This window comes from Myotis nattereri (genome assembly GCF_964212035.1).
Source record: "Myotis nattereri genome assembly, chromosome: 12".
Taxonomy (NCBI): domain Eukaryota; kingdom Metazoa; phylum Chordata; class Mammalia; order Chiroptera; family Vespertilionidae; genus Myotis; species Myotis nattereri.
In genome coordinates this window covers 64,307,700-64,332,995 of record NC_138087.1, presented here as the reverse complement: position 1 = coordinate 64,332,995, position 25,296 = coordinate 64,307,700, and the positions used below count along the sequence as shown (strand labels likewise).

At 46.5% G+C, this 25,296-nt stretch overlaps 1 protein-coding gene across 4 annotated transcripts in view; it reads right to left on the bottom strand.

The window, feature by feature from the left end:
* Nucleotides 1-272: 272 nt before the first annotated feature.
* Nucleotides 273-25,296, bottom strand: part of PALM2AKAP2 (PALM2 and AKAP2 fusion) — a 225,707-nt gene continuing 200,683 nt past the window's right edge. The window contains exons 3-7 of one of the 4 annotated variants that reach the window (XM_081103467.1): nt 22,229-22,343; nt 21,343-21,364; nt 16,207-16,308; nt 5,663-6,358; nt 273-1,891 (exon numbers count right to left, since the gene is read on the bottom strand). In XM_081103467.1, the coding sequence (XP_080959593.1) occupies nt 1,689-1,891; nt 5,663-6,358; nt 16,207-16,308; nt 21,343-21,364; nt 22,229-22,343 (1,138 nt within the window). In that variant the 3' untranslated portion in view covers nt 273-1,688. Of the gene's footprint in view, nt 1,892-3,766; nt 6,359-16,206; nt 16,309-21,342; nt 21,365-22,228; nt 22,344-25,296 lie in introns of those variants that run through there. The other 3 variants (XM_081103468.1, XM_081103469.1, XM_081103470.1) reach the window with 3 other exon arrangements.

Below are 25,296 nucleotides of genomic sequence, written 5' to 3'. Positions count from 1 at the left end.
GATGAAAACACAGAACGTTTGGCTGGTAGATGGGCTGAGGCAATGCCCAAGCTACGCCCACTTTATTCCCTCGGGGCAAGGCTCTGCCTCCAGGCTCCTGTGATAAAATCCACCTCTCTGAAGAGGGCTGGGCAGGGGTGGGAAGAGAATGTTGTGTTAATACAGCTTTGGAATACAACCTGCATTTTTTAAAAGGACAGAAAAGGAGAACATAAACAGCGATGCTAAGGCAAACTTTCAAATGGCACATCAGAACTCTTTTTTTTGTCATTCATTTAGTTAACATCACAAGGCAGATACATTCTGTAAACATATATACTGTACAGTACATTAACCGTAGGAAAATAAAAAAGAAAGCCACCCTGTAATTCTTTTCTTTCTGTATCTCTGTTCTCTCGCTCTAGGAGGACTGCCTGAAGTCTACGGAGAATCGTGTGATTCCCGAGATATACCTTTCTTTTGCTAAGAATGCAGTGACTTGCAAAAAAGAGCCCCAGGTGACTAGCAAGAGGCAGTATAGGGAGAAGATGACCATTCACACTTCAACCTGTAGAAACTTAGAAAATAGTCACAAAATATAAAAAAGTCATTAATTTCAGGAAACATTCTGTTTTCCTGTTTAGTAAAAGAGAGCATTGAAAAAATTGTTGTTGTGGTTTTTTTTTTACAAAAGTTAAGGCTGTCCAGATCTTAGATGCAGAAAATCTGCGGTCCCCCAAAATGTCATGTTATACTTTCACATCGAAAGCAGGTTTTGTTTTTTTGCGCTACAGTTCTGGCCTTCTTATATTAGACTGGGGTAGAGAGGGAAGCGGAGCCTGATTTAAGTCATATAAAAGTTAAGGGTGGGGGGCGAGGCTGGTCTAGGGTTCCCTGGTAAAATTGCCCTTTGAAACTTTCAGGATATCATTTTTATTCTATCCTTTTCTACATTCGAATAATAAGTATTCTAGTTTTTGTTAGATTGGGGATTTTATTATGAAGTTCGCCGAAGCTATGAACATACAGACACATAACTGCACCGTGCCCCTCAGAAAAGACTAACTTTTCTTTTTCCCTAGAAAATGCAGCCAGCTTTTCTTGATAAGACCAGAAGGGAACTACACAATGAGGGTGAGCTGGCCGCAGGACTCAAAGACCCCATCTTGCTCGTGATTCTGAGCTGCTCTGTGACATATGCTATAACTCCACGTACCAGCTGGTGGCATTAGCCCACAGGACAGAGGGTCTCTCAGGCCCTATCCTAGTCAGTGGAGTTCCACGCACATGGCATAGTACATTAAGGAGCTTCTGAAACTTTGCATATTTGTAAAGTTTCTGACACTTAGGTTTTAGCTATGCGGTGAACCTGTGGTTTCAATAACAAATGCACATGTTGCAAAAATACAACATAAAGCTGCTCACCTTGGAATTTATTGTTAACAAAGCAACACTGAGGGAGATGAGAATATTTTCATAAGGAATGGGGCCTTCGCTGAGTTTAACTTCACAGGGAAGTCTAGTGACAGAGACAGCTGGGCTTCTAGATTTAAGTAAAAACAAAGAAAGTCCTCTGGGCACACTTTGTCTATGTTCATCTGTGTTTTATTATTTTTTAATTGAATCGATTGGGGTGTCATTGGTTAATAAAATTACACAGGTTTCAGGTATGCAAGTCTATAATACATCACTTGTGTATTGTACTGTGTTCACCACCCAAAGTCAAGTTTCCTTCTGTTCATCTGTGTTTTAAGTTGGCAGGAAGATGCTTTTAAAAAGGAGCACTGTTTTGGTGGTTCAGTTTTTTCCTCGGTCACCATATCCCCTCCTCCTCTCTTGCTACCAGTTCGTTCACTGGAATGAAATAAATGGTCATTGCCAAGGGTATTGTGTGGTCCCTCGAAATGGAATTCTGCAGAAGTGAAGAGAAATAGGCTGTTTTCACACTTGGCCTCAGAGTTTTGCTCCAGAGATATTGTATCTCTAGACATATAGTTTCCCCCCTTTTATAAAAACTTGACCCTACCCAAAATAAAATATTCTACTTGCATGCAGGAAAAACACAGCTATCACCAGGAAGATGGAATATGTGGGGATTTGAAGCAGATACATGTCTATCAACAGTTCAGAAAGAAGTCAAATCAGATGAACACTAGAATTTGTTCGAGTTTCCTGGAAGCCTTTGAATAATTGTAGGTTGCTCAGGAGATTGAAGGAAACCACGTTTGGGGTTTGGCCAGAAGGGAATTCCCTAGCCCCTTGCCCTCCCTACTCCCAACATCAAGTGACATCACTGGACATTGTCAAATCACTGCTAGAGCCAACTAATGTTTGCTTATATAAGGAATTAATATACTGATGGGTAACAGACGGGCGGGTAAACAAGAATTTCCTGTAGTTTGTTCTCTTGCATATCAAACAAACAAAAAAGTCAAGGATATATGAAACAGGTCACCAAGATTTTTCAGGGTATGGAAGGTTAAACTTATCATTTTAACCATTATAGGATCTTTAATTCGATGCCACTGAAAATCTATTTATAAACAAATAAAATATTCCTTCTCTTCCTCTTTCATTTATGAGGGAACTAATGATATGATTTTAAAGAAAGTCCAGCTAACCATTAGCTCAAAAAAGACCACGGTTCTGTAGCTTCATTACTGATGCTCTAATTAGTCTGGTTATGTAGTCCAGCGGTCGCCAACCTTTCGGACCTCAGGGACCCCCAGTGGTCCCCGGACCACCGGTTGGCAACTGCTGATATAGTCAATCACAGAGAATGCCAATGACTGTTCACACTCACAACTGGATATCTCCCTTAGGAAGGGTAGCTACTTGTTGCTGCAGGTGGGACTGTAGCTCTCATCCCATAAAAGTACCGGCTGAGCCCGAATCCCCCCTCAGAATAGGAAAAGCATACAAAGTATGCAAATATATATATATGCCACGTTCAAACACCCCTGCACTCCCTGTGGCCACAGATCATTTTAATAAAAGCAACACATCTTACTTTGAAAACCATTGCATGATCAGCTGTGTAGTAAACACAGAGAGAGCACTCTAATTCATGTAGCTTGCTACCCCCTATAATAATAATTGGTGAATGAGAGTGCAGGCTGTCAGTAGTCTCTCACTTCTTCTGTACAGCGTTGCAGTGAGAGGTGCAGGTCAGTGTCTTCATGAGAAACTAGTTCATTTATGGGAGGAAGGGCTGGTCATTTCAGGGAATTCTCTGTCCAAGATGACTCAGATTCTGACGATCAGCCAGCAAGCCCAAGGGTTCTAAGTTCCCCCATTCCACTCACTAACTGTGCTTTTAAAAACTCATATTGTCAAGAAGTGGGAGGGGTGTGGGGGTGGGGGGGGGGGATAAAAACTCATATCGAATAGTTTTAATCCCCAAGGGAATAAAAAAAAGATAAGCTGTGGTACACTTTGAGCGTTTGCTTTCTTAAATAAATTGGTAAAATAATAGATTGTCCAACACATGGCAACTGTTTTCTTTTTCCATGTAAGTGGGCTTATCGGGCATGTCATCTTATTTCTCACTTAAATGATGCCTTAGTGATCATTTACTGAGGAGCAGGAAGCTGAGTGAGATTTATAGGCAGCAAAACCAGGTATTATTTCCAGATAACAGAACAGTTTTAGTCCATTGCAGCTGCTTGCGTGAAGCTGAGATTTAGAGATAATTCCCCCAACTGTTCAAAACCAAGCCATGGATGAAATCGTCTCAGAAAGCAGAACTTAGCTCTTTTATTTTTCCCTCCTTTCACTTGTTTTGTTTACATATTGGTGATAAAATGACTCACTTTGTGCAGTATTAGAGAAAAATTAATGTTGAACAATAAAAATATTATTTTCTTTTTGATTAGAATGCATATAATTTCAAGCCAAGAAATTAAAAATACTACTAGATTTAGCACTGAGAAAGCAAATAATTAGGGCAAATTTAGTTGGTTCTGTAGTCAAATTCTCTAAAGACTACCTTATTTTTTTCTCATCTACTTTTCACAGAAGTTAGGCTTGATGCAGTATGCCTATTGCATGTTTTTTGAAACTACCTTCTATTGAACACAGATAATATTGTGAATGATTTGTAACAATGCTATTAACACTTGGGCAAATAACTTAAAGTTAAGATATCTCTGTTACTAAAATCAGTTAAAATTTACACCTTTATTTTATTACTATATGATTATGTTATTCAATTGCTTCCCTTTGGTTTTACTATATGTGTGGCTGTTTGCTTCGGGGGAGTGCCAAAAATTTATTTAAAGAATTGTTCATTGTGTTCTAGACAGAAATTATTCTTTGATGTTCTGAAATCTCCAGAAGTTTAAGAAACATGCTTTAAGAAGCTCAGTTACGTGCCACTCAATCAACCAGTATTTGTGGAAGGAATTTAAGCACCTAATGTGCTTAAGGACAGGTCTTTCTTAATCTTTTACATTTTTTTTTACATTTAAAATTTTTTTGAGGGGTGGATGAACCTACACGCTAACGTGATGGGAAACATTCTCATTCTTGTGGGGACAGAAAGAAAAGAGAGCGGAAGTAAGGCTCTGGAATCAATTGGGCAGGTGAGATGGTCAGGTCTCAGTTACAGCACCATCCGCAATGAAGTGGGACCATCACAGCCGCCCTCCACTGTAGGCCAGAAAGACTGTTCTAGAAATATGGTCACTGCAGAGATACGCCTCAAAATGATCCCTTCGTTGGAGAGAGAGGAACATGATCAGAAAACGCCCGTGGAAAAGCAAACAATATAAAAATTTACATTGTTCCGAGAGAACAGAAGCAAGGCCAGTGCTCTCGCCTACGTTCGGAGATCACTACCGATGCTGGAAACAACGTTTGTTTCACGTCCTTAGAAAATTAAAAAAGTGGTGCTTCTTCTATAAAGGGTCCACCAGGGAAGCCGTGAATGAGGGACAGGTGCTGGTGGGCGGGTTAGGGAAACCAGTCCCTAGGTTCCAGCTGTGACAAGCCCTGGGTTCGTTTCTTTCACATCAGCTTCATTTCGGGAGTAACAGAAGGAAAGCCAGAGATGCGCGGCACTGTCCTCTGGAAGCTCACGTAAGGCAGCAGAAAGCATCGCCCTAGACGGACAGATTAAGTGAGGTCCACTTCTGGCTACACTAGTGGCCGGCGAGAGCCAACAGCGTCTGGCCACACAAGATATAAAAGCACAGATCCACAGCAAGGGAGGCAAGGGAGACACCAGCGGTGTGGTGATGTGTGAGTACAGGATGGGGACACACTACAGAATGAACCCCGGGGCCACCGGGGTCGGTCCCAGTCGAGCGGATTAAGGCTACTATGTAACTCGCTGCCGTGAAGAGTCCATCCCAATCGAGCAGGAAGGAACTGGTTCGCTCTTGAAGACACGGGGGAAGGTTCAGAGCAAGAGCAAGTTCTTGGAAAGAATGAAGCACACACATGCACGCTGTCTCTGAGGTGAGGGAACCGGAGAAACACGCAAAGGGTGGAAAATAAGAGAGAGCAAAGCAATCCGACTGCAAGGCAGGCAGGCGCTGGCTTCCAGTTCACAGTATTGCAGTGAGTGGTACAGTGAGGTCTAGGTAAGTGGTGGGGAGCCCCGAGGCTGCCCCGAAGAAAGGGGAAGAGAGAAGTGGTCACATGACAACACAGCATTGACAGCGCTTTTTCTTTTGGGTACCTGCGGCTGGCTCTGTGGCCAGGCTCTCTTCCTTCCCTTCTGGGGATGAGGGCTCGGTGGTGTCGGAGATGGGCCTCCCAGACACCAGCTCCGCCGCATTCCCATCGATTGTGGACACGTCCGTCACGGTCTTCTCCCGCAAGGACTTCTCGTCGTCTTCGTCAATGAGGACCAACTCAGCCTTGATGGTTTCATCGTAGCCTAGCACCTTTTTTGTCTCCTCTTCGTCCTCAATGTTTTGGTAGCCCATGAAAATCATGGTGACGGGCTGATCCAAGTTCGCCTGCGGCCCTTCAGAGCTGGGGGCTCGGGCCTGCTGCCCTGGGTTCCCGGAGGAGCGGTCCTTCCTAGATTTATGGACCATTTCTAACTTGGCCTCTTTGCAGAGCACGTGTTCCTTAGGGTGGCCCAGGCTCCCATCTGCAACCGCGGTCCTCTCTGACACGCGCCCGCCTCTGAGGCTTGACTGTCCCGCCTTCTGAATGAGTTCTTCTACATCCTGGGAGCTTAATCTGTGCACTCCGTTCTCTACCACGGTGCCCGCTGAGCGCACCTCATACACTACTTTGGTACCATCCTCATAGACTTTGACTCCTCTGGGATGGACCCCCTCTGGGCCAATGGCGGCTGTAGAGAGAATCTTGGTCTCTCCTGTCTGTGTGTCTTTCTCCACATTAATTTCCATGGCGTACACAGCTTGAATGAAAACAAGAGAAAGGAAGTGCATGTTACAACAAAAAAAGCCAGTGAATGGTTAATTGCCAAACAGACAAAAAAAAGGTGTTGTGCCCTGTCTCGTCTAACTGCCAAGCGCAGTGAGTGTTAGCGTGCATGCGCGGTGTGGACAGAGGTGGGTACACATGTGTGTAGCACAGCAGCTTAATGCACGGGGAGGACAGGGGTAGAGAGGCCCCGCATCTCCGTGGCACTCACGCTTCTGAGGAACAGCTGCTGCAACACAGCCCGCAAGCGGCTGTTTAGATCCAGTGCGACAAGTTCCAGGGAGGCTGGCGACATGCGCGTTTACCTTGACTGACAGCTTACCCTCAGCTTAGAGACAGTTTGGAAGCCCTTGGTTAAGATGTGTCCTAGTTCCAAAATCTGATATCTTTTTTAACCCTTTCATCAAGGGTTCCACGGCTTCTTCTACATTTCTCTTTACTGTTAATGGAGAATACGTAAAGGTTTTCGCAGGTGGGACGTGGCTGTCCTCCACTGTGCTATAAAGTAGGGTTATTTGCAAAACTGGAAAGCTACCAAAGCAGTAAGACGATATGTATGTATAACTAGGTTTCTCAAACAAGAGCTAGACAAAGCACAAGATCGAGGCCGCGTCATCCTATGCCACTGGAATTTGAGGAGGAGGATCGCAGAAGGTACCTCTTTCTTCCATGTGCCCACCGCCAAGTCCTCGTGATTCCGCCCCACACCACCTTTCTCATCTGTCACCTTTTTCGGCTCCATGGCCACTGCCCCCACGCCGAGACACCATCTCCACTTCCTTGCGTGACTGCAAGAGTTTCCTATCTGGTCTTCCTGCTCTGATCTCACCTTCTCCAACTCACCCCAAACCCACTGCGGCCAGTGTGGGGTTCCTACAGTCTCAGGTGACACCCCATCTTTTCACATCTGTTACTTCAAAGGCGCACATTCTGAATGTGAGGAGCCTGGGCATTAGACCCATAGAGCCAGTTCTCTCCAGGCACCCTTTCCCTGGGTGACCTGTGGATACATCAAACTCTCTGCAGCTTCAAAACTAAATCCATCGTCTTCTCCCCCAGAGTCTTTGTGACAAATAATACCAGTACCACCGAGTGTCTCAAGCTCAGAATTGCACCCAATTTGTTTGTCCTTTTCTTCCTAATTGCCCAACAGCCAAACAATTGTTGAGAGTCACTAATTGCATTTCAGATCTGTCCCCCTGCATCTCCTTATCACTGCCTGCATCACCCGTAGGCCAGACCCTCCTCTGCTCTCTGCACAGTATCCTTGTTTCCATCTTATCTGCCACTTCTGCTGGTCAAGGCCAGAGGGGCCAGAGGTAGCTGAGGCTTGTTTTTGTTGCCCAGAGGGGCACTGAATTGTTTTTATATTATTAGAAGATAGTAAAAGGAAGGAAGGAAGAAGGAAGGGGAAAGAAAATAATATCAAAGACTGACTATGTGATAGAGGTCTTGTGTGCTCCACAAAGTCTGAAATATTTGTGATCTAGGTTTCTCAAACAAGAGCTAGAAAAAGGCTGCCGACCCCTGCAGCCTATGCTCCATCGTCCCACAGTTACCTTACCCATAAACCCTCTGTTGGTTCCTCTGTCTGTAGGGGATAAACACCAAGCTCCTAAACTTGGCATACAATTCCCTTGAGAATGTCTGCAAACCTCCTTTCTAGGCTTGACTTGCAGCCCCACCCACTCCACTCCAGCTGTAGCAGACTCCTCACCATTCCCAGGACACTCCACCTCCTTCCATCACCGCCGTCCCTCTGCCTGGACTGCCTTTCATCCCTTCTCTACCGCAGTCACCTGGAGTCATGAGTCACATCTCTGCTTATCATGCCTTGGAGTTCCTACCTCTTTCTGAATAACTGCAAGTCCCCCAACTGTCCTAAGACCCTAAATATCTTTTCACTTGCATGTTCTATTGCTCCCTTTCCCTCTAGCACAGTGGTTCTCAACCTTCTGGCCCTTTAAATACAGTTCCTCATGCTGGGACCCAAACATAAAATTATTTTCGTTGCTACTTCATCACTGTAATGTTGCCACTGTTATGAATCGTAATGTAAATATCTGATATGCAGAATGGTCTTAGGTGACCCCTGTGAAAGGGTCGTTCGACTGCCAAAGGGGTCGTGACCCACAGGTTGAGAACCGCTGCTCTAGCACAACCAAATAATGCCATTCCACACCTAAACTTTTCCTGCTTTTGGTAAGATTCCCTTCTCTTGAAATGTTCTTCTTTTGAGTTTCTATGCATCCAAATGGGACTTGTCCAGAGGAGCAGGTAGGACGTGGCTGTCTTCCATGTGCTGCCTTTGACCCTCCCATCTCTAAGTCATCCCTCTCTTAAGATTCTTTGGACACATCTTCTAAACCTCTCTGAAGATACTTAACACTTTTATCATACTTCCACTCGGGAGTATAATTATGGGAATGTTTTATTAGCTCCACAGGTTTTTAAGCTCTATGAAGTCTAGTTATTTCACCTGACATCTCTCCATGACTGCCCTTCCCCACCACCACCTACCTTAGAGTCTTTGGTACAGAAGGAACCTGATATACATACCTGTGAAACAGATGCTACTAAATGAAAAGTCTAATTTGGTTGTCTTCATCTAGTCACAGAGACTTTGTATAATATGACACCAATGACAATGTACACACAGTAACTGATGTTTGAACTGTTTTAAAAAACCGGCCATGATATTGCTCCATCTGCTTGTGTAATAAGATTCAACCTGTTCATGGCTGACACTTAACTAAAAAAGGCTTTGAAGCAAAATCCAATGCTTGATTTTCATTGTGTCCATTTGGAAAGTTTCACGGTTTGGCACAAAGATCTCGAGTTTCCTTAAGTGATGCAATGGGAGGCCAACCAATATTTGTCATGGAGGTACATAGGCTCACACAATGATGGTGACATTTTCCCCAAAAATGTGTCATGAGAAAACCAGAATAGGCATTTAAAATTTTCCTTGGGCTCCAAAAAGTCAGTTCTTTAATTATCACACTTATATTAAAAACCCCTTTTTGGTGTTAAAATATTATGTCCTATCACTATAAACACACTCATGGGACAGATTTATCAATAAGAAGGGCAATAATGATTATTAGTTATAGGTACAATATTTAATTATCTCCCAAACATCCAGCAATATGCAAATAAAATGACACGTTACCTGTAATCAATACAGTCTGAAATAAAATATTTATATTTTTATATCTATATGACAGGATACAAATTATTAACATGGCAATCTTTAGAGATAGCCCTCTCCCTCTTCCCACCAATGAGAATGCTGTCACTGCTGGTCCATTTTTCCCTTCTCCACCCTAACCCTCAACCTCATTTTGTCTTTGCCTGTTTCTAGAATCAGGGACTGGACAGAGAGGAAGGACGTTGAGATGTTCTTTGCTAGAAGAGCTGAGTAGATCCACACACTAACCAGCTGAGAAAGAAGGAGTTCATGGAAGAGAGAGTCAAAGCCGTGTGGGACACAGAGAAGGAACTGTGCGTGGTGTCAGATGGTGCTTTGGAGACCGTGATCAGCAGAGGGAGGTGAGGGAAGGAAATATAAGAAATATGTCTGGGTGGAGATATGCATTGGATTCCTTCTCATATCCTTCTGGATAAAAAAACAACAGCTAAAGAACAGGGTTCCTATTTATTTGTGTATTTATTTATTCATTCATGGCTGTGGTTTTAAACTGTATTTTGTTAAGCGTGACATGGCTTTGGACCTGAACCCCATGTCACATGATTTCATTCGGGTTACACATGACTATTTCTATTTACATGTTGTACACTGTTCTTCCAGTATTTCTGTATTATGCCATCGAATACAACATCACTTGTATTCCCCCACCCCCACCCTGCCAGCTAGAACATAAGGCTTCAGAGCCCCAGATTTTCAGCAGGTTTCTCTAGGGCTCGATCTCACATGGCTTGTCTGCATTCCCTCTCTTCGCTGGCAAGGGGTGCTGGGGCGCACACTGAGGAGCTCTGGCTTAACACAGGGGCAACACTGAGACGTCACGGACGCACATGAGAGAATACGGTCAGACATTCAGAAAAGCAACCACGCCGGGGGCACGAACGTTCACCTTCAATGTGTTGCTTATGAATAAGCATTTACATTTTGCTCCCGTTCTCAGGCAATAATATTTCAAAGGTCAACTAGGGTGGAGACGAAGCAGGAGGAAAAGAAGTCTTACGGTTTAAATTCAGCGTTCTGTTTCTCATGCTTGCCCACAGCGTTACAAACTCTGCCGCCTTTACTGCTGCCCAGGAGCAGATCCCAAGGACCGCTCACTGAATCGTGCCCTCATCGCCAACCACAGAGAAGGCTCTCCATCCACCCTTCCCGCCCCTCGAGCTCCCCCACCCACAGGGACACTGCTCTCTGTGTAGTGACGAGGGTCCTGTGCTCATCTCATTGAAAACAAGTGAGGAGGGGGTGCTGCTCAGGGCAGAAGACTTTCTGGGGAGCCCCTAAAAGAGATTTTGAAAGAGCCCCTGGACATAAACGTCTTTGAAGAAAAGCTATCTGAAATGTCCTGGAGGAGGGTCTGGAGACAGAGCAAAAAGGAAGGATACAGTGCGAGGGGCGTCTCAGCGATGGGATGACTGAAGCCTGGAAGTGTGTTCTTACCAGACAATAATCTAATTATCGATTTCCAAACATGGCTACTGATGACAAAAGGAGTGGAGTGTAGGAGACATTTTTGCATTCCTTCCAATAACCCCATAAGACAGGGGAGAAAAACATTCACTTTGTTCATGAAGAGTAAGGAGTTGCGGAGAAGCTGGCTTTGGCAATGGGATGTGAACGAATGGTTGAACTGGGGCTTTGATTCTGGGCCTCCCGGTTTGGTTTACTAGGTTCTTACTCCCCCAGTAGCTCTCTGGTCAACAGGGAGAACCATAGCGTTCTGAAGAAGCAGGAACGCTGTCATGGGGGATGCTCATCCCAGCCTTGGGATCCTGGCAACAGCCAGGTGTGGGCTACCGTGGGAGGCCCCTGGGGAAGACTCCAGCCTAGAAACCAGGGTGAGGGAGGGGCGAGAAGCTCTTGGGGCCTGGCATACTGCAGCTCCCAAAAGGATGGGTCTGAGGAGCAGAGGGTGCTTGCTCCCGGGTCAGACTTACTCCCCCGGCGCCATGACTGTCTCGTTCCCTGTGACTTTCAGCTTTAGCAAAAAGAGAGCCGCTGTGAGGAGCCCAGGGGGCAGGAGACAGGACACCGGACACAGTGATTGGACGGGGAATTAACTGACATGATTCCATTTCAGAACCAAGCCAGGGGCACACCAAACAAGACACTTCGGTAAGGATGGGAATTCAATCATTGCTAAAGCCTTTGACTCAGGCGTCTCTCGGCTCACTTCCTTTGACTCACTGTGCTCCGTGGGAGGAGGCACAGGCCGAGCAGCCACACGTAGAGTATAAAATGACGCCCCCACTGCCATGAGTCGGTAAGATGGGAGGTGTCAGAAGGAGGAGAAACACAGCGGGTCTGAATTGCCATCCAAATGACACCCCATCTTGGGGCCTCACTTTCCCCATTTGCACCGTGAAGGGTGTCCAGCTTTGATATTCTGTGGTGCCGTGAACAGCACGTATCTCCCGTGCCAGTGATGTGGCAAGTACAAGAGGAGGTAGTAGGCAGGCAGAGCATGGAGTGAGAGCATCCCAATATGATAAACATTCAGTAGTGGGCGTCACTTCCGGAATGTGGAAGAGAAGCAATGCACATGCTTGGCTTATTGAAAGGGATACACATATATGTGCAGTCTTGTCCCTTCAGACATATGACTATGCATATACACATATGGTCACATCCCTTGAGGCGGGAAATATAAAATTGACTATTGTGACGTCAATAACAATGAAAAACAAGAGAATTAACTCCAAATAGATTCTCCCCTTCATCCCAGAGGGTAATCTCTAACTTCAGAAGCCAGTAATAAAAAGTTTCTTTGAACAATTGTTTCCCCAGGACACCTTAGTAGTACTGGCAAGTATGTGATGTTGAAGGATAGCAAAAGCCTTTCTCAAATCTGATTTTGCTTCCTTTTTTTGGTCAGGAAGGATGGTTTTCAGTCTGAAAAGTGTCAGATGAGCATTGCTAGGAGGGAAGTGAAGGCTGGAAAATAAGGAAGCACCAAGGATATAAATGCTCTCGGTACTTTGGGCTTGAGCCCCAGCTCCCCTACTCACGGGCTTGTCTCAGGAGCTTGAGGTGCTGGGGGCAGACACTCGGAAGTTCTGATTTTCAGAAATGAGGAGGGAATTCCGTAAACGTCATAGAAGTGAGTTTGACACCATGGGGCTAAATGCAAAGAGCAGAGGCCACCACGAGCCAGCGTGGGTCCACCAGGCAGAAGCTGTGCAGATGAATCCCATGTTCTTTCCTGTTCCAGGTTTCTAGACAGATTAGGCAAGTGCCAGAGACTCAGCACATCTGGGTCACCCTCCAGGCCCTTCTATTCCTATGGGCAAGACAGAAACATGGGCCTTGGGTGTGAGGACCACTGCCAGGACCTGTTCCTTGTTGAATGATCAGGCCCCACAGGTGGCGACTTCGGGTTCCCAGGGGCCAGGGGACCCAGAGGTGTGCTGGCAGGCCTCCGACTTCGGGTCCAGCTCTGCAACGTTTTGATCAGTGAAACGATTAAAAATAAGGAAGGCTTGCTTTCCAGATTGGAGGTGAGAAGAAAAGTAAGGCTATGAGGTGCCACAATCACAAGCTATAAAGACGCCGACAGAGGTTTTTTCTGCTTTTAAAACTGTTAAGCCCTTTATTCAAATGGAAACTAATACAGAAACACAATATGTAAACACGAGCGTGGAGGAGCTGCTGTTTGAAATGGGAGAGAACACAGGAGCCCCGACTACCAAATCCCCGTACATGCTCCCCTCCCGCCTTCCACTGAGGCTCCCGCACGTGTAAGGGACAATCTAACAGGAAGGAACTTAACAGTCATCTCTAACCTACAAAGGGCAGGAAGGTGCATAGCTCATCCTTATTTTTGCCTTTTGAGATGAAGAAATAAAGACGTTTGTAGGCTCTTCTGCGTGTGAGCCATTGTGGAAAAGGACTGCAGGTCCCACCCGAAATGGTTCAGGAACAGTGACCACACCAGGCAAGGAAAGGAGGCTGAGCAGAGGCACATGCGAAATGACTCTGAGGCTTTCCTTTAGAACCTGCAGCTGAAAGGCCATGGAGCCAACTCCAAGGAAGTGAGTCACAGGATCTGGGGCCTCAGGTCCTGCTCCGTGGGGGGTTGGCCCCTCCCAGAGTGGGCAGGGCAGCTCAGAGCACTTGAGGAGGACCAGGGCCAGTGCCATGTGTTCAGAGGAGAGGGACAGGGGTGATGGAGGGTGTCTCAAGGCAATCTCAGCCTCTAGGGACCAGCTGAGGAGACCTGGCCCCAGGGGATGCAAACTGAGGATCTGGGACAGGCAGGAAATGATAGTCATTTTCAAATGCCTGAAGGGAAATCAGAATTAGGTTCTGAAAGGCTCCTGGGGGCAGGATGAGAACCAATGTGGGGGGGGGGGAGGGGGGCAGCAAATGGTAGCTCCATCAGAGGAAGGACTTCCCACAAATCAGAACCAACTATAGACAGAAGGGGCCACTGGAAAGGACTCAGCTCCAGCCACAGAGGTGAGTGACCACGGCTGGAGGGCCTCCTGGCAGGGCTGCTACACCCTGACTTCCGTGTTTGAAGAAGGGATTGGAGTAGACGCCTCCTAATTCTGAAGAGCGACGATTCTAAATATATTCTCATTATTCAGAATCCTAAACCTCCCGAACTGCAAATGACAAGATCATTTGTCACCATACTGAGTAATGACAAGTGACATTTACAAAAGTGGCCCTAAGTTTGTGCCAGTCTCCACAAGGACATTCTTGGCGCAGGATGGACAAGATGTAGGAAAATTCTATGATGACTGTCATTAGCTGGCATGCCATCCATGCTCTGGGTCGTCACCACCATTGATAATGACCCTGACCCTCTACTCCCAAGCCAGCCTGGACAAAGGTGGGCACCACAGCAAATGTGATTCCTTCCACCACTCCGCTCACATGTATCCCCACAGCAGATGCATTTATGAAAATCAGACCTTTAAGAAATAAAAGTACATGTAAACTTATTTTTTAAAATATCCAGATAATGTAATACTTTAAAAAAATGCATTTGCTTTTTGGGTCACTGTTTTTGCAGTACCTCTAAATGTGAAGGATGCTAGGCTGTGATGGTAGGTGTATGCCTACACACACAGCACGACAATCACACTCACACACCACTTTTGAATTTAATACTCTTTGACCACCAACACTATGCAAACCCTCTGTCTCTTAGTTCTCGTGCACTGCCCCCACCCCCTACACGAGCTGCCCCATCCGTTGGGTCCCACTGCATGTCCTGTGAGGTGCGAGAACCTGTGGCGAGGGGCCAGAGAGCCTTTTACCCCCAACTTGGAAACTATCAACACCCACGTCTCCAAGAACAAGTGGGAAGGTGCGTGACTTTTGAACAGTTGTTCTCCAAGTTCATAAACAAAAGTACATGTAAACTTATTTTTTAAAACATTCACCTTGGAGCCTGAGGCACAGCCAGTGATTCCCTTGTAGCACAGCTGCAGGCTGCAAGTTCTGGTTTATCTGTCCTGGAACTACCCAGGGAAACATGGACCGGACCTGGGTTTGACCAGACACCACTTCCGGTCCCACCCAACCCTAGAATTCTGTGCGTCTGTACGTAAAGTAATATGCTAAGATGTTTGCAGACTAAACCCAGTAGATATTTAAATGTAATCAGTGCAATAGACAAGTAGGTCAATACTTATTTGCTGGTTCATTTTACCTTTGCATTAAAATAAGGAGGGGTTATTTGCTTTGTAAAATATTCAGGTTGGCCCAGATAAAAGAGTTCCTCTGGCTTAAAAGTCCACGATTGTTTTGTTTCATATCAGGTGTTATTATGCAATTTATTTTCAACATAAACGCACCTAGATTATGGGAAGCAAAACATCTGACATCATATTTGAATTCACCCACACTGTCACTAACTGTGCAACCTTGGCCATGCACTGTTTCATTTAACCCCTGATGCTCAGGGCATTTCTGCGTAGAGCAAACAGATTGACAAGGAGTCATTGTTCATGCCCTTCTGTTCTGATTGCTGAGGCACATTCACATTGAGCAGAGCAAGGTGTAGCTCTCTCTGTACTTATACTCATAGATGTATTATTCTCCAAGATTCACAGTTGGAGAAACATTAGCCAGAAGCATATGTTCATTAAATTGCTACTCTCCCTCCCAGTATATCACAGTAGCTAAGAAATAACTCCAGAAATAGGAAGACTTGGGATTATATGTTCACAAGACACAAACAGTTTGATTCCCAAAGGATTTCGGCAACATATTCATACACTTTGAAAACACTTTCCACCCAGCTCCCATCACAGCTCATTTGATCGGGTGTATTTCAACATGGAAAATAAAAATCCCTGGAGGCAGGGTACAGATTAACTTTGTAAAAAAGACATAAAAACCACAAACTCAAGCCACAGACTCCTCTGAAGCGGGAGGGAAAACACTCTATAGCCTCAATATTCCCTCCCATTCCGTCCCCAGTCAGTCTTTGGGACCCAGTGCCGACCCTGTGCGGCCACTGCAAATTCTATGTCTGAGGCTGGGCTGAGGACAGGGTCCCTCTCTGCGAGAATACCTGGGCACCCCTCATTAGTAAAGTGCAGAGAAACGCAAGCCCCAGGGCCAGTCCTGGCATCAAAACCAAATCGCTCCCCAGGACTTACCAGCTGCTCTGCTGGTCCCGTCCTGCCCAGGTGACGGTTCTGCTGTTCGTGAATAGAGGATTGGCAGGTTGGGGAGCTGGGAGGAAATGCAGTTTACTGCATCTGGTAGCAGAGAACAGGGAATACAATTAGGCACAGTGTCGGGAGGCCCAGTGGGTGCACTGCCGAGACAGCAGCTTGTCTGCCCTACATAATGGGGCTCCGAGGCGGGTGCTGGGTGAGAGGATCAGGGTGAACAAAGAGAGGCATTTGCCCAGTGGCTGGTATTCAGCAGAGTAGCTGAGGCAGGAGGGATCCTGGCCAGAGAGCTCAAGCCCAGGACTGCTCTATGTATTAAAAGAGTCATCGGAAAGCTCTAGATTCTAAGAATACAATGAGTTCAGGGTGGGGGGAATGAGATGGGCCGGGGAGAGCCATTATCAACTTGCTGGGATTGACCAAATATGGGCCATCACACTAGCAATGTGCACTCAACAGTAATGAAAAGTAGATCTGGGGCTCATTCCCTGAACCGGAAATACAGCCTGATGTGCCGGATTCATTCAGAAGACCAGTTTTATATGCATTTTAAAAAAATTCTAGAATCTATCCCATGTTTTCAATACTTCAACTGGTGTTTTAGCCAGAAAACCCTAAGAGTCCAAGTAACAACACCCAGTGAGCTCACCAATAGCTCAGTTGCAGGAAATGGGGCAAAAAAGGGAGACCAGCTCCGTTTGGGAAAAAGACCTTGACAAGCCTCTTCCGGGAGGTGAGACCCTGGCAGGCATGAACCTCAGCAGGTGCCGAAGTGTCAGAGGAGAGGAGGAGGCCACTGGGGTGAGACAAGGGGAGGAATCTGTGTGTGCCCCAGAGAGAAGTGGAAAAGTGGAGTGATGTGATTTCTTCCTGTGTCATAACCATATCCCAGACCCTGGGATGCCAATCACTTACCAATAATTACATCTGCTTACTGCCTACGTCCACTGAACATCTCACAATCACCTCAAACTCAACATGTCCAAAAGCAGGCTCTTATCCTCACATGGCTTCCCCTATATTCTGCGTCCCCGTGCCCTGTGTCCCTGTTGGTTTTAGCAGGCTTCTTTTTTCTTTTTGTAATTTCATGGTGGAGAGGATTGCAAACAGACACTGCATTAGGAATAGGATTAGTTTAGGTCTATACAGAGTATACCAATGATTTGCAACCCGTGTGCCACAGGAACATTTAAATCATGCAATACCTGACTATTTAGACAAGGGCCCAGACCTTTTTTCCCTTAGATTGTCAAATTAAAAAATGACAACAGCCAACACAACAATAGTCGCCCAGTATGAATGAATCAAAATTATATCTATGTTTTTGTCAGACTGGCAAAATATACAACATATTTTTTGGTGTGCCGCAGAATTTTAGTAATTAGTGTGTGTGTGCCGTGAGATGAGAAAGGTCGAAACTCGCTGGTCTAGACCATTGCTGACTCATGTGTGAGTCTGACAATCCCGAATGTATGGATATTGGACCACTTGGTTCTTAGTGCAAAGAGCACACTCTGTGAGTGGGGATGGAGCGGAGTTTCTCTAAGAGAATGGGTTTTTCCACATCAACCACTTGGGGAGAAGGAACAGGAAATCAGGAGTATGCAGGCCTGTGATGGGAGTGAGGCTCAGGTTACTGACTCTCTCTGGGGCCTATGGATGCTGGAGCTTGGACCCTGGGCCAGGCAGACATGGTTGAAGACCCTTGACTGCAAGGAAGGAAGTTGGGCCATAGAGATGACAGTGGGCTGGGAGATGGCCATAATGCCACCCGGGGCACCTCATGAACATGGGCTTGGATTTGAGCTTAGCCTCTGGGGGTAGCCACATGTCTGAAGTTGCACATTATTTTCTATGTTGAGCTGCCCTGCCAGTATTCCTGAACTTGGGTTGCAGACCTTACTCTCACTGTGGGGAGCTGTGGGAGGGGTCTGGGCCCCAAACCAGCACAAGGCAGGACCAAGGAGAGCAGCAGCTGGTCCTGACTGGGTAGGGTAGATTGTTAACCATGATCCATGGGAAGAATGGAGCAGCAATCTGGGGTGAGAGGGCCAATTTAGGGCACAAGAGATGACCAGCGCAGATCTATAGAACTTGTGGCTTCCAGAAATCTGTGGATGGGGATCTCAGTAAACCTGACTTCCTGCATTTAAATGAGGTGCAGGCTCAAGACATTAAGACCAGGTGAGAACTCATGGACTGCTCACACACCAGTGTCATACAGCAAGGGCTGAGGTGGGGCCAGGGCATATTTCTCTTGCCGGTTCCCATCCAGGGTTTCACACCAGCTCCTCTGTGGGTAAAGAAACATACTGTATGCAATTTATAGTTACACAAGACACGGCGTCTACTTAAGACAGTAAAAACCACCCGTCCAATTGATGAAGATGCCACTATATAACAAGTGTGCAGATGGGGTGGGGGAGGAAGAAGTAAGGAGGGTTCAGAATGTATATGGCTGGGAAATTCTACTCATGACTAGAATACATTGCTCTTGACTACCAGGGCTACCATGTGGTCAAAGCCATGGGTGGTCCGACGGTACAGAACCCTCATTTCCTCTGGCATGCAAGGGTGGGGGGGGGGTGGAGGGAGGCAGTCACAGGGTGCCTGAAGTGGGGTCATGACACCCGCAAACACCCACAGCCATTTCCTTGGCACCTCATTCCACTCAGGCTGCTCTTGCTAATTATCTGTAGTCCTTGTACAGTTAGTTATATAATCTGGCTGGCCTTGGATTCTGTAACCAGCGTGTTTCAGAAGTTGGGTATTTTTATTAAGGTATTATTAGCCTCCAATCATTTTGTGTTAGTTCTTGAGCAACAACAGTTGACGGATTCTAAGAGGGTCTTAGCAACTCTGAAGTCAAAGGGGCCTTGGGAATGAAAGACAGAAAATAATCAGACGCCTCACAATCCCTTCCCTGGATGTACCCCAGTGTTTACCCTCAGACCACAGAGTGACCTGAACGTTGGCCACATTCTTGGAAGGATGTGTTTCCTCCTTCACACTTTTCGTTGCCAGTAGACGTGGTGTGATGAAAAGTACCCCCAATCCCCTGACTAAGTTAGAACCAGAGGTGGCAGGAATCATAACCCAGGGTGACAGGTAAGGCCATTTATTGGGATCCCTAAAACTTTACATCCTCTTAACTCTGAGGTCACCTATCTTGTCAAAAAGCGACAGAGGACAGAGTCCTAAAGGCAATTTCTCCGCAAGCTCTCAGGTTTCTCACCCCTCTCGGAAATGCTTGGGTGACCAGATGACAATAGTGGGAAGTAGCGCAGGAAAGACAAGAGAAGTTCAGTGAGAAGGAAAAAGACAGTGGCAAGAGTGTATAATGAGGCTTCATTTTTGCTTATTAACATGTCATGGAATATGTGGGTCTCTGTGGCCCACAGAGGCTTCCACGGACATGACATGCAGGCTCTTCCCCTTCCCTAATAAGAGAGAGAATTCCAGGAAAGGTCCTGGTTTGAGGAGAGAGAGAGAGAGAGAGAGAGAGAGAGAGAGAGAGAGAGAGAGAGAAAGAGAAATACATAAAAGGTCAGTGTGCACGCTTCTGGTATAGGGGTGTCTAGGGTTCAATGTCCCAAGCCCCATCCCAGCTGACACTTACTGCACTCCTGCTAGCCATGTACTCTGCCTCTGGTCTTCCCTGGCACCCGGGAAACCACTATTTTTCCCATGCTGCCCCTGCAATTCCCCCAAACAGGAAAGGTCACATCCTCAGACCATGCTCTACCTCCAAAGCACAGAACAAGAGCCCCAATTTGGCCACACCCTAGAGAACATTCTAGAACTGTCATAGGTTCTCCTGGAGTCTCTGCTGGCTCAGCCCTGACCTGTCTCTGCCACATGCACTGGGAGAGTGAGATTTGATTTAATACCTTCCCAAAGATCACCTGGCCGGCCCGAATCCAGGTCCTCTCCTTTTACTTGCTTGGAGGGGGATTGGGGGAACCAAAAACCCAGTACGTTTTGTTTCTGAAGTCAGAATTATCCTTAGTGCAAGGTTCTTTGCTCATCCAGAGAAATACATGACCCACCCCTTTCCCCATATATTTCCAGGTGACATTGGGCAAACACTGATGCCAACTCCTATTCTGGCTCCTGATTCTCTTCCTAGTGTAGAGGTTGACTCTATAAGAACCAGATGAGAGATCAACCAAAGGACTTGTATGCATGCATATGAGCAAAACCAATCGGCACAGACAGTATGGGGGTGAGGGCTTGTGCTTGGGGGTGGGGGTGGCAGGGGAGAGGTCAATGGGGGAAAAAGGGGACTCATGTAATACTTTAAACAATAAAGAATTAAAAAAAAAAAAAGAGAACCAGATGAGCAGATGGATCTGATTCTTCCCACAAGTCCCACATTTCGAAACAGGTCTAGCTGAGGGCCAGAGCGAAAGTGGGAATCGAGTGGGTTTCCTAAGTTCATAGCTAACAATTTGGGGAGCAAGATTAAGAATGAGAAGCTCACAACCCCAAGTTCATCGACACAGTCCTACGGAAGGAGAGCGGAGGCAGAGGCAAGGAAGGGAAAAGAGAAGAGAAGGCCCCCTCCTGCCAGGATGGGGGGCAGGAAGCCAGGGCCTTGCTCCCACATCTCATGTCCCACCCTCTTCCCGCCCCCAGGGAGAAGAGTTCTGCCCAACCCCACCTCCCTGGAAGCTGTAGAAACTGCAGTTGCCGAATCAAAGAAAAATCAGAAACACCAGGTAAGAGCCTTCCGATGTGCAATGTGTGGTGACCTGGAGACCTACCCACCAGCACAGATGAGCTCCTTCCTGCCTGAGATCTGGTCCTGATGTTAACAGTCTTTGCCGAGCATCTTTCAAGAAAAGTCCAAGCAGTGGACTCCTGGGAACGAATGGGAAGGAGGAGAGCCAGGCCAGCTGTATAAGCTAGAAACAGCGAATTGAGAGATAGTCCCCGAAGAAGGCAGAGAAGGCTCCGGACGTGGGCCTCCTCGGCACCCTGGGAAAGGTGCCACTCTCTTTCTGATGCCCTTACACACCGACACACCACGTCGTCTGCGAGCCTGTGTTAATGAAGCTAAGCTGACCAGGAGGGAAACATTCATCTACAGATGGGGCAGAGAGCGCTTACACTTACCTCCATCCGCACTGGAGAAGCTCTGTGGAAACAAAAGCAGGGCAGAGAGTTACTACATATGCGAGAAGATAACCCCTCCTCCATGTAACCTGTCTTTGTCCCCCAGGCCAGGCCCAGATTTTGACTGTGATGGGCAAACCCAATGCTCTCTGCTCTTCTGGGAAATGTGTTTGGGATCCTGAAATTTAAGGGAAAGATTTGCCATCCCCATCTTCAACCGAATTCCTCCCAGTCGAGATTGCTTTTGATTATCCAGCCAATACCCTTGGTTGTATTGAAGAAGTAATATCAGAAAATCCAATCGGAAAATTAATTTGTTTAGATTCCTTTCCTGTAGCCGAGGGGCCTGAGGAAACAGGGTTACGGAAAGGAGGGAAGGTCCTGAGACAGAGCCTCCTGGCTCTCTGGATTCTCACCTCCTTGCTGCACGGCACTGACTGTTTTCATATACAGTGAAATTTCATATATTTACACTTCGTTTTTCCGATTCCTGTCTATTGGATATGGTTTTGCCTCTGGCCTTTTTATAAAGGAAACACTTAAACTAAAGCGATGGGAGCATGTTTAATCTGCTTCATAAGAATTGGTTTTAGGATTCTAGAGTCCAGCAGAAGGTGACTTCTCAGGCATTAGATGTATGGAGAGTAGGAGATGGGGTTAATATTGAATGAGTCTCCCTGCCTCCCCCGCAGGCCAGGTGGTCCCAGAAGACAGGCCACCCTCAGCGTCAGAGCTGGCCCTGTCCTCGCACATCTGGCCCTCGTGTCCAGAGCGTGGGGCTCAGCCTTCTCATCAGCACCAACTGGCCTTTCCTCCCATTGGCACCGTTTCCCTGGAGCTCACTTCCCCGTGGCTATAGTTTAGAGAAATCGCATGTTTCCTTCACCTTCTGAAAGTCCTTGAAGGATTTTTCCGTCTCCTTTAGTTTCTCTAGGATGATTTGCTCTTTGGCGGATATCTGGGACTCCTCACTTTCTAGCGCTTGTATTTCCTGCTCCAGCCTGGAAAACACACAAACAGAGGACGGGTTACTGTATTGTCCTGCCACCCCAGGGCCAGAGAGCAGCAACTTCCTGGGGGTGGAGAGGGCATCCTGCCAGTCCCCGTTTTACCTTACGCTGAGGTCCCAGGCCAAGCTTTTACATCACAGAGCATCCTGTGTTTTCGGCGTTGCCACTGAGCACACGTTGGCCCAAGAAAAGCAACCCAGCGCTGCTGCCGCTAGTTCAGGGCCACCACTTTGCAAAAACGCTTTGCGACATGCTCAACACCCACGTGTTCATTTGGAGGTAGATATTTTTACATAGCAGAGGACAGAAGAGCTGAAGGCAAACAGCTTCAGATTCTCCCAGTTATCTCGGAGTAATTGCTCTCCTATCAGGTTAGCCAAAGTGTGAAGTGCCAATCTTACTCTGCCCGGCTGGTGTGGCTCCGTGGTTGAGCATCAACCCATGAACCAAGAGGTCACCGGTTTGATTCTCGGTCAGGGCACATGCCTGGGTTGTGGGCTCGATCCCCAGTAGGCGGCGTGCGGGAGGCAGCTGATTCATGTTTCTCTCTCATCTTTATTTCTATCTTTCTATCCCTCCCCCTTCCTCTCTCTCTCAAAACCAATAAGAACACATAAAAAATAATAAAAATGAAAGAAAGAGCCAATCTTAATCAAAGGAAATATGCTGCCAAGAAATGGCTGGTGGCCAGTACCCCGGAGAGCCTGCGGTCATCTCCCTCTACCACCCGAAAGAGAGGAGATGAATTGGACTGATACAGTAAACCCTACTCTTCTGGAACTTTCCTCAGTTTTCACAGCCATCCTATATATATATTTCCTGAAAGGGAAATTTCAGCATTGCCTGGAGACTCTGGGAATATTTCAGAACAGCAGCAACAGTTATGATTGGGGGAAGTCTCAGCAGCTGTACTCTTTCAATGAAATGATCGTAATAAATTAACGTTTATTGAGCAGTAAGTCTGTGCCAGGAATTGAGCTAAGAATTCACATGGCTTATTTTATTTTACCTTCCCAATGACCCTAGGAGTAAGGAATCCCCATTTTACAGATGAGATCATTAAGGCTTGACAAGGGACTAGTTTGCTATTGCACAGCCTCAAAGCAGGATTCAAGCCAGGATGTCTAACTCCAGACCCTGCTCCCGGCCATTGTGCCAAACTCTTACCATATGGGCTGTACAGCATCTCCCATTTTCCTGCCTGTTAAACATTGAGTATGTTGGCATACTGGGGTGGCACCATTATGTAGCAACGCCTTTGGGGTCATGAGGGAAGGATGTCCCCGCCGAAAGGACTATAGACTATTGTGCTTCCTGAATTGTTTGGTCTGAATTTATTTGTTAACTCATTCATTCAATTTTTCTTTTGGTCTCTTTCCCCTCTGTCATGCTAGAAGCTTTGCTGCGGGTCTGTGCCTGCCTGTACTAGTCCTCTCCCTTCTCCTCCTCCCCCCCGATCTTCTATCTGCTGCAGGAAACCAGCTAACCAAGTCTGTTAGACTAAGACCGAAACAGTTCAGAGTGAGGTCTTCTGAGGGCTGAGGAACGCCAAGACACAGGCATGGATTTATCTAGGGATGCACTGTATCCCGCTGAGGCCTTTTCTGTTTCTTTCCTAGGCATCAGAAAAACCGCCTCTGGATGGATGAGATTTTGTGTGTGTGGGAGGCGACCAATGGATGTTTCTCTCTCATGTAGATGTTTCTCTCTCTAAAAATTAAAAAAAAAATTCGTAAAAGAAAAAATTCGGTGATTTTAATTTTGTTTAACATGTTCCCAATTAAAAAAAATAATGTATTCTTTAAGCAGAATAAAAACAATAAATTGCTTTTTAAAAATGCCTTGCCCTGGCCGGCAAGTTCAGTGGTTAGAGCATTGGCCTGCGAACAGGAGGATTTTTTAAAAAAAATATATCTTTATTGATTTCATAGAGGAAGGGAGAGGGAGAGAGAGAGAAACATCAATGATGAGAGAGAACTGGCTGCCTCCTGTCCGCCCCTAACTGGGGATAGAGCCTGCAATCCTGGGCATGTGCCCTTGACTAGAATCGAACCCGGGACCCTTTGTTCCGCAGGCCAACACTCTATCCACTGAGCCAAACCAGCCAGGGCGAACAGGAGGATTTTGGGTTTGATTCCCTGTCAAGGGCATGTAACTGAGTTGCAGGTTCGACACCCTCACCCCCCCAGTGGGGGACAGTAGTGGAGTCAATCAATGATGTGTCTCTCTCACATGATGTTTCTCTCTCCTCTCTCACTCTCGCTCCCTTCCACTCTCTCTAGAAATCAATGTGGGGAAAATATCCTCACTCCTTGGGTGAGGATTAAAACATAAAAAATTAAAAAATTTTTTAAATACCTCCTTTGGCCTGCTGCTAAGAAAGCATCCTTTCACAGGCTATGGCCTCGGAAAGGAGCCAGGGCCTCCACTACCCTGTGTCAAGTGAGGAGTTAAAGGGTAACTCCACCGATATGCAAGCAATTCTACCAATATTCATGAAGATTGTTTGGCTGGACTTGGAGGTAGGCATTCTAAAATAGACAAGATCATGTAAAAAATGGCTGGCTTAAAAAATAAATAAATAAAAGGCTAACTCCAAATAACTTGCTTCTGCCGGTGAAGCAGCCCGAGTGGTTAAGAATTCTCAGTGACCTGGTGCCCACTGGCTGGCCGACTGTCCCTGCAGCCTGCCCCTGGCACTATGGGTTTCAGGGCTCTCAGCTATATAGTTCAGGTGATGAAGATTTGGGTCATGATAGTAGGTAACTGAGAAGGAACAGGGAGGGAGAGAGAGAGAGAGAGAGAAAAAGCAACGAAACTAGACTTTGGAGATAAGAACAACTAAGTTTCACCCAAAGGAAATGAATGCGGGAAAGCGACAGCGTATGTAAGTCTAAGCAAGTCAGACCAAGTAGCAAATTTCTCCGCAAATGCGCATGTGGGC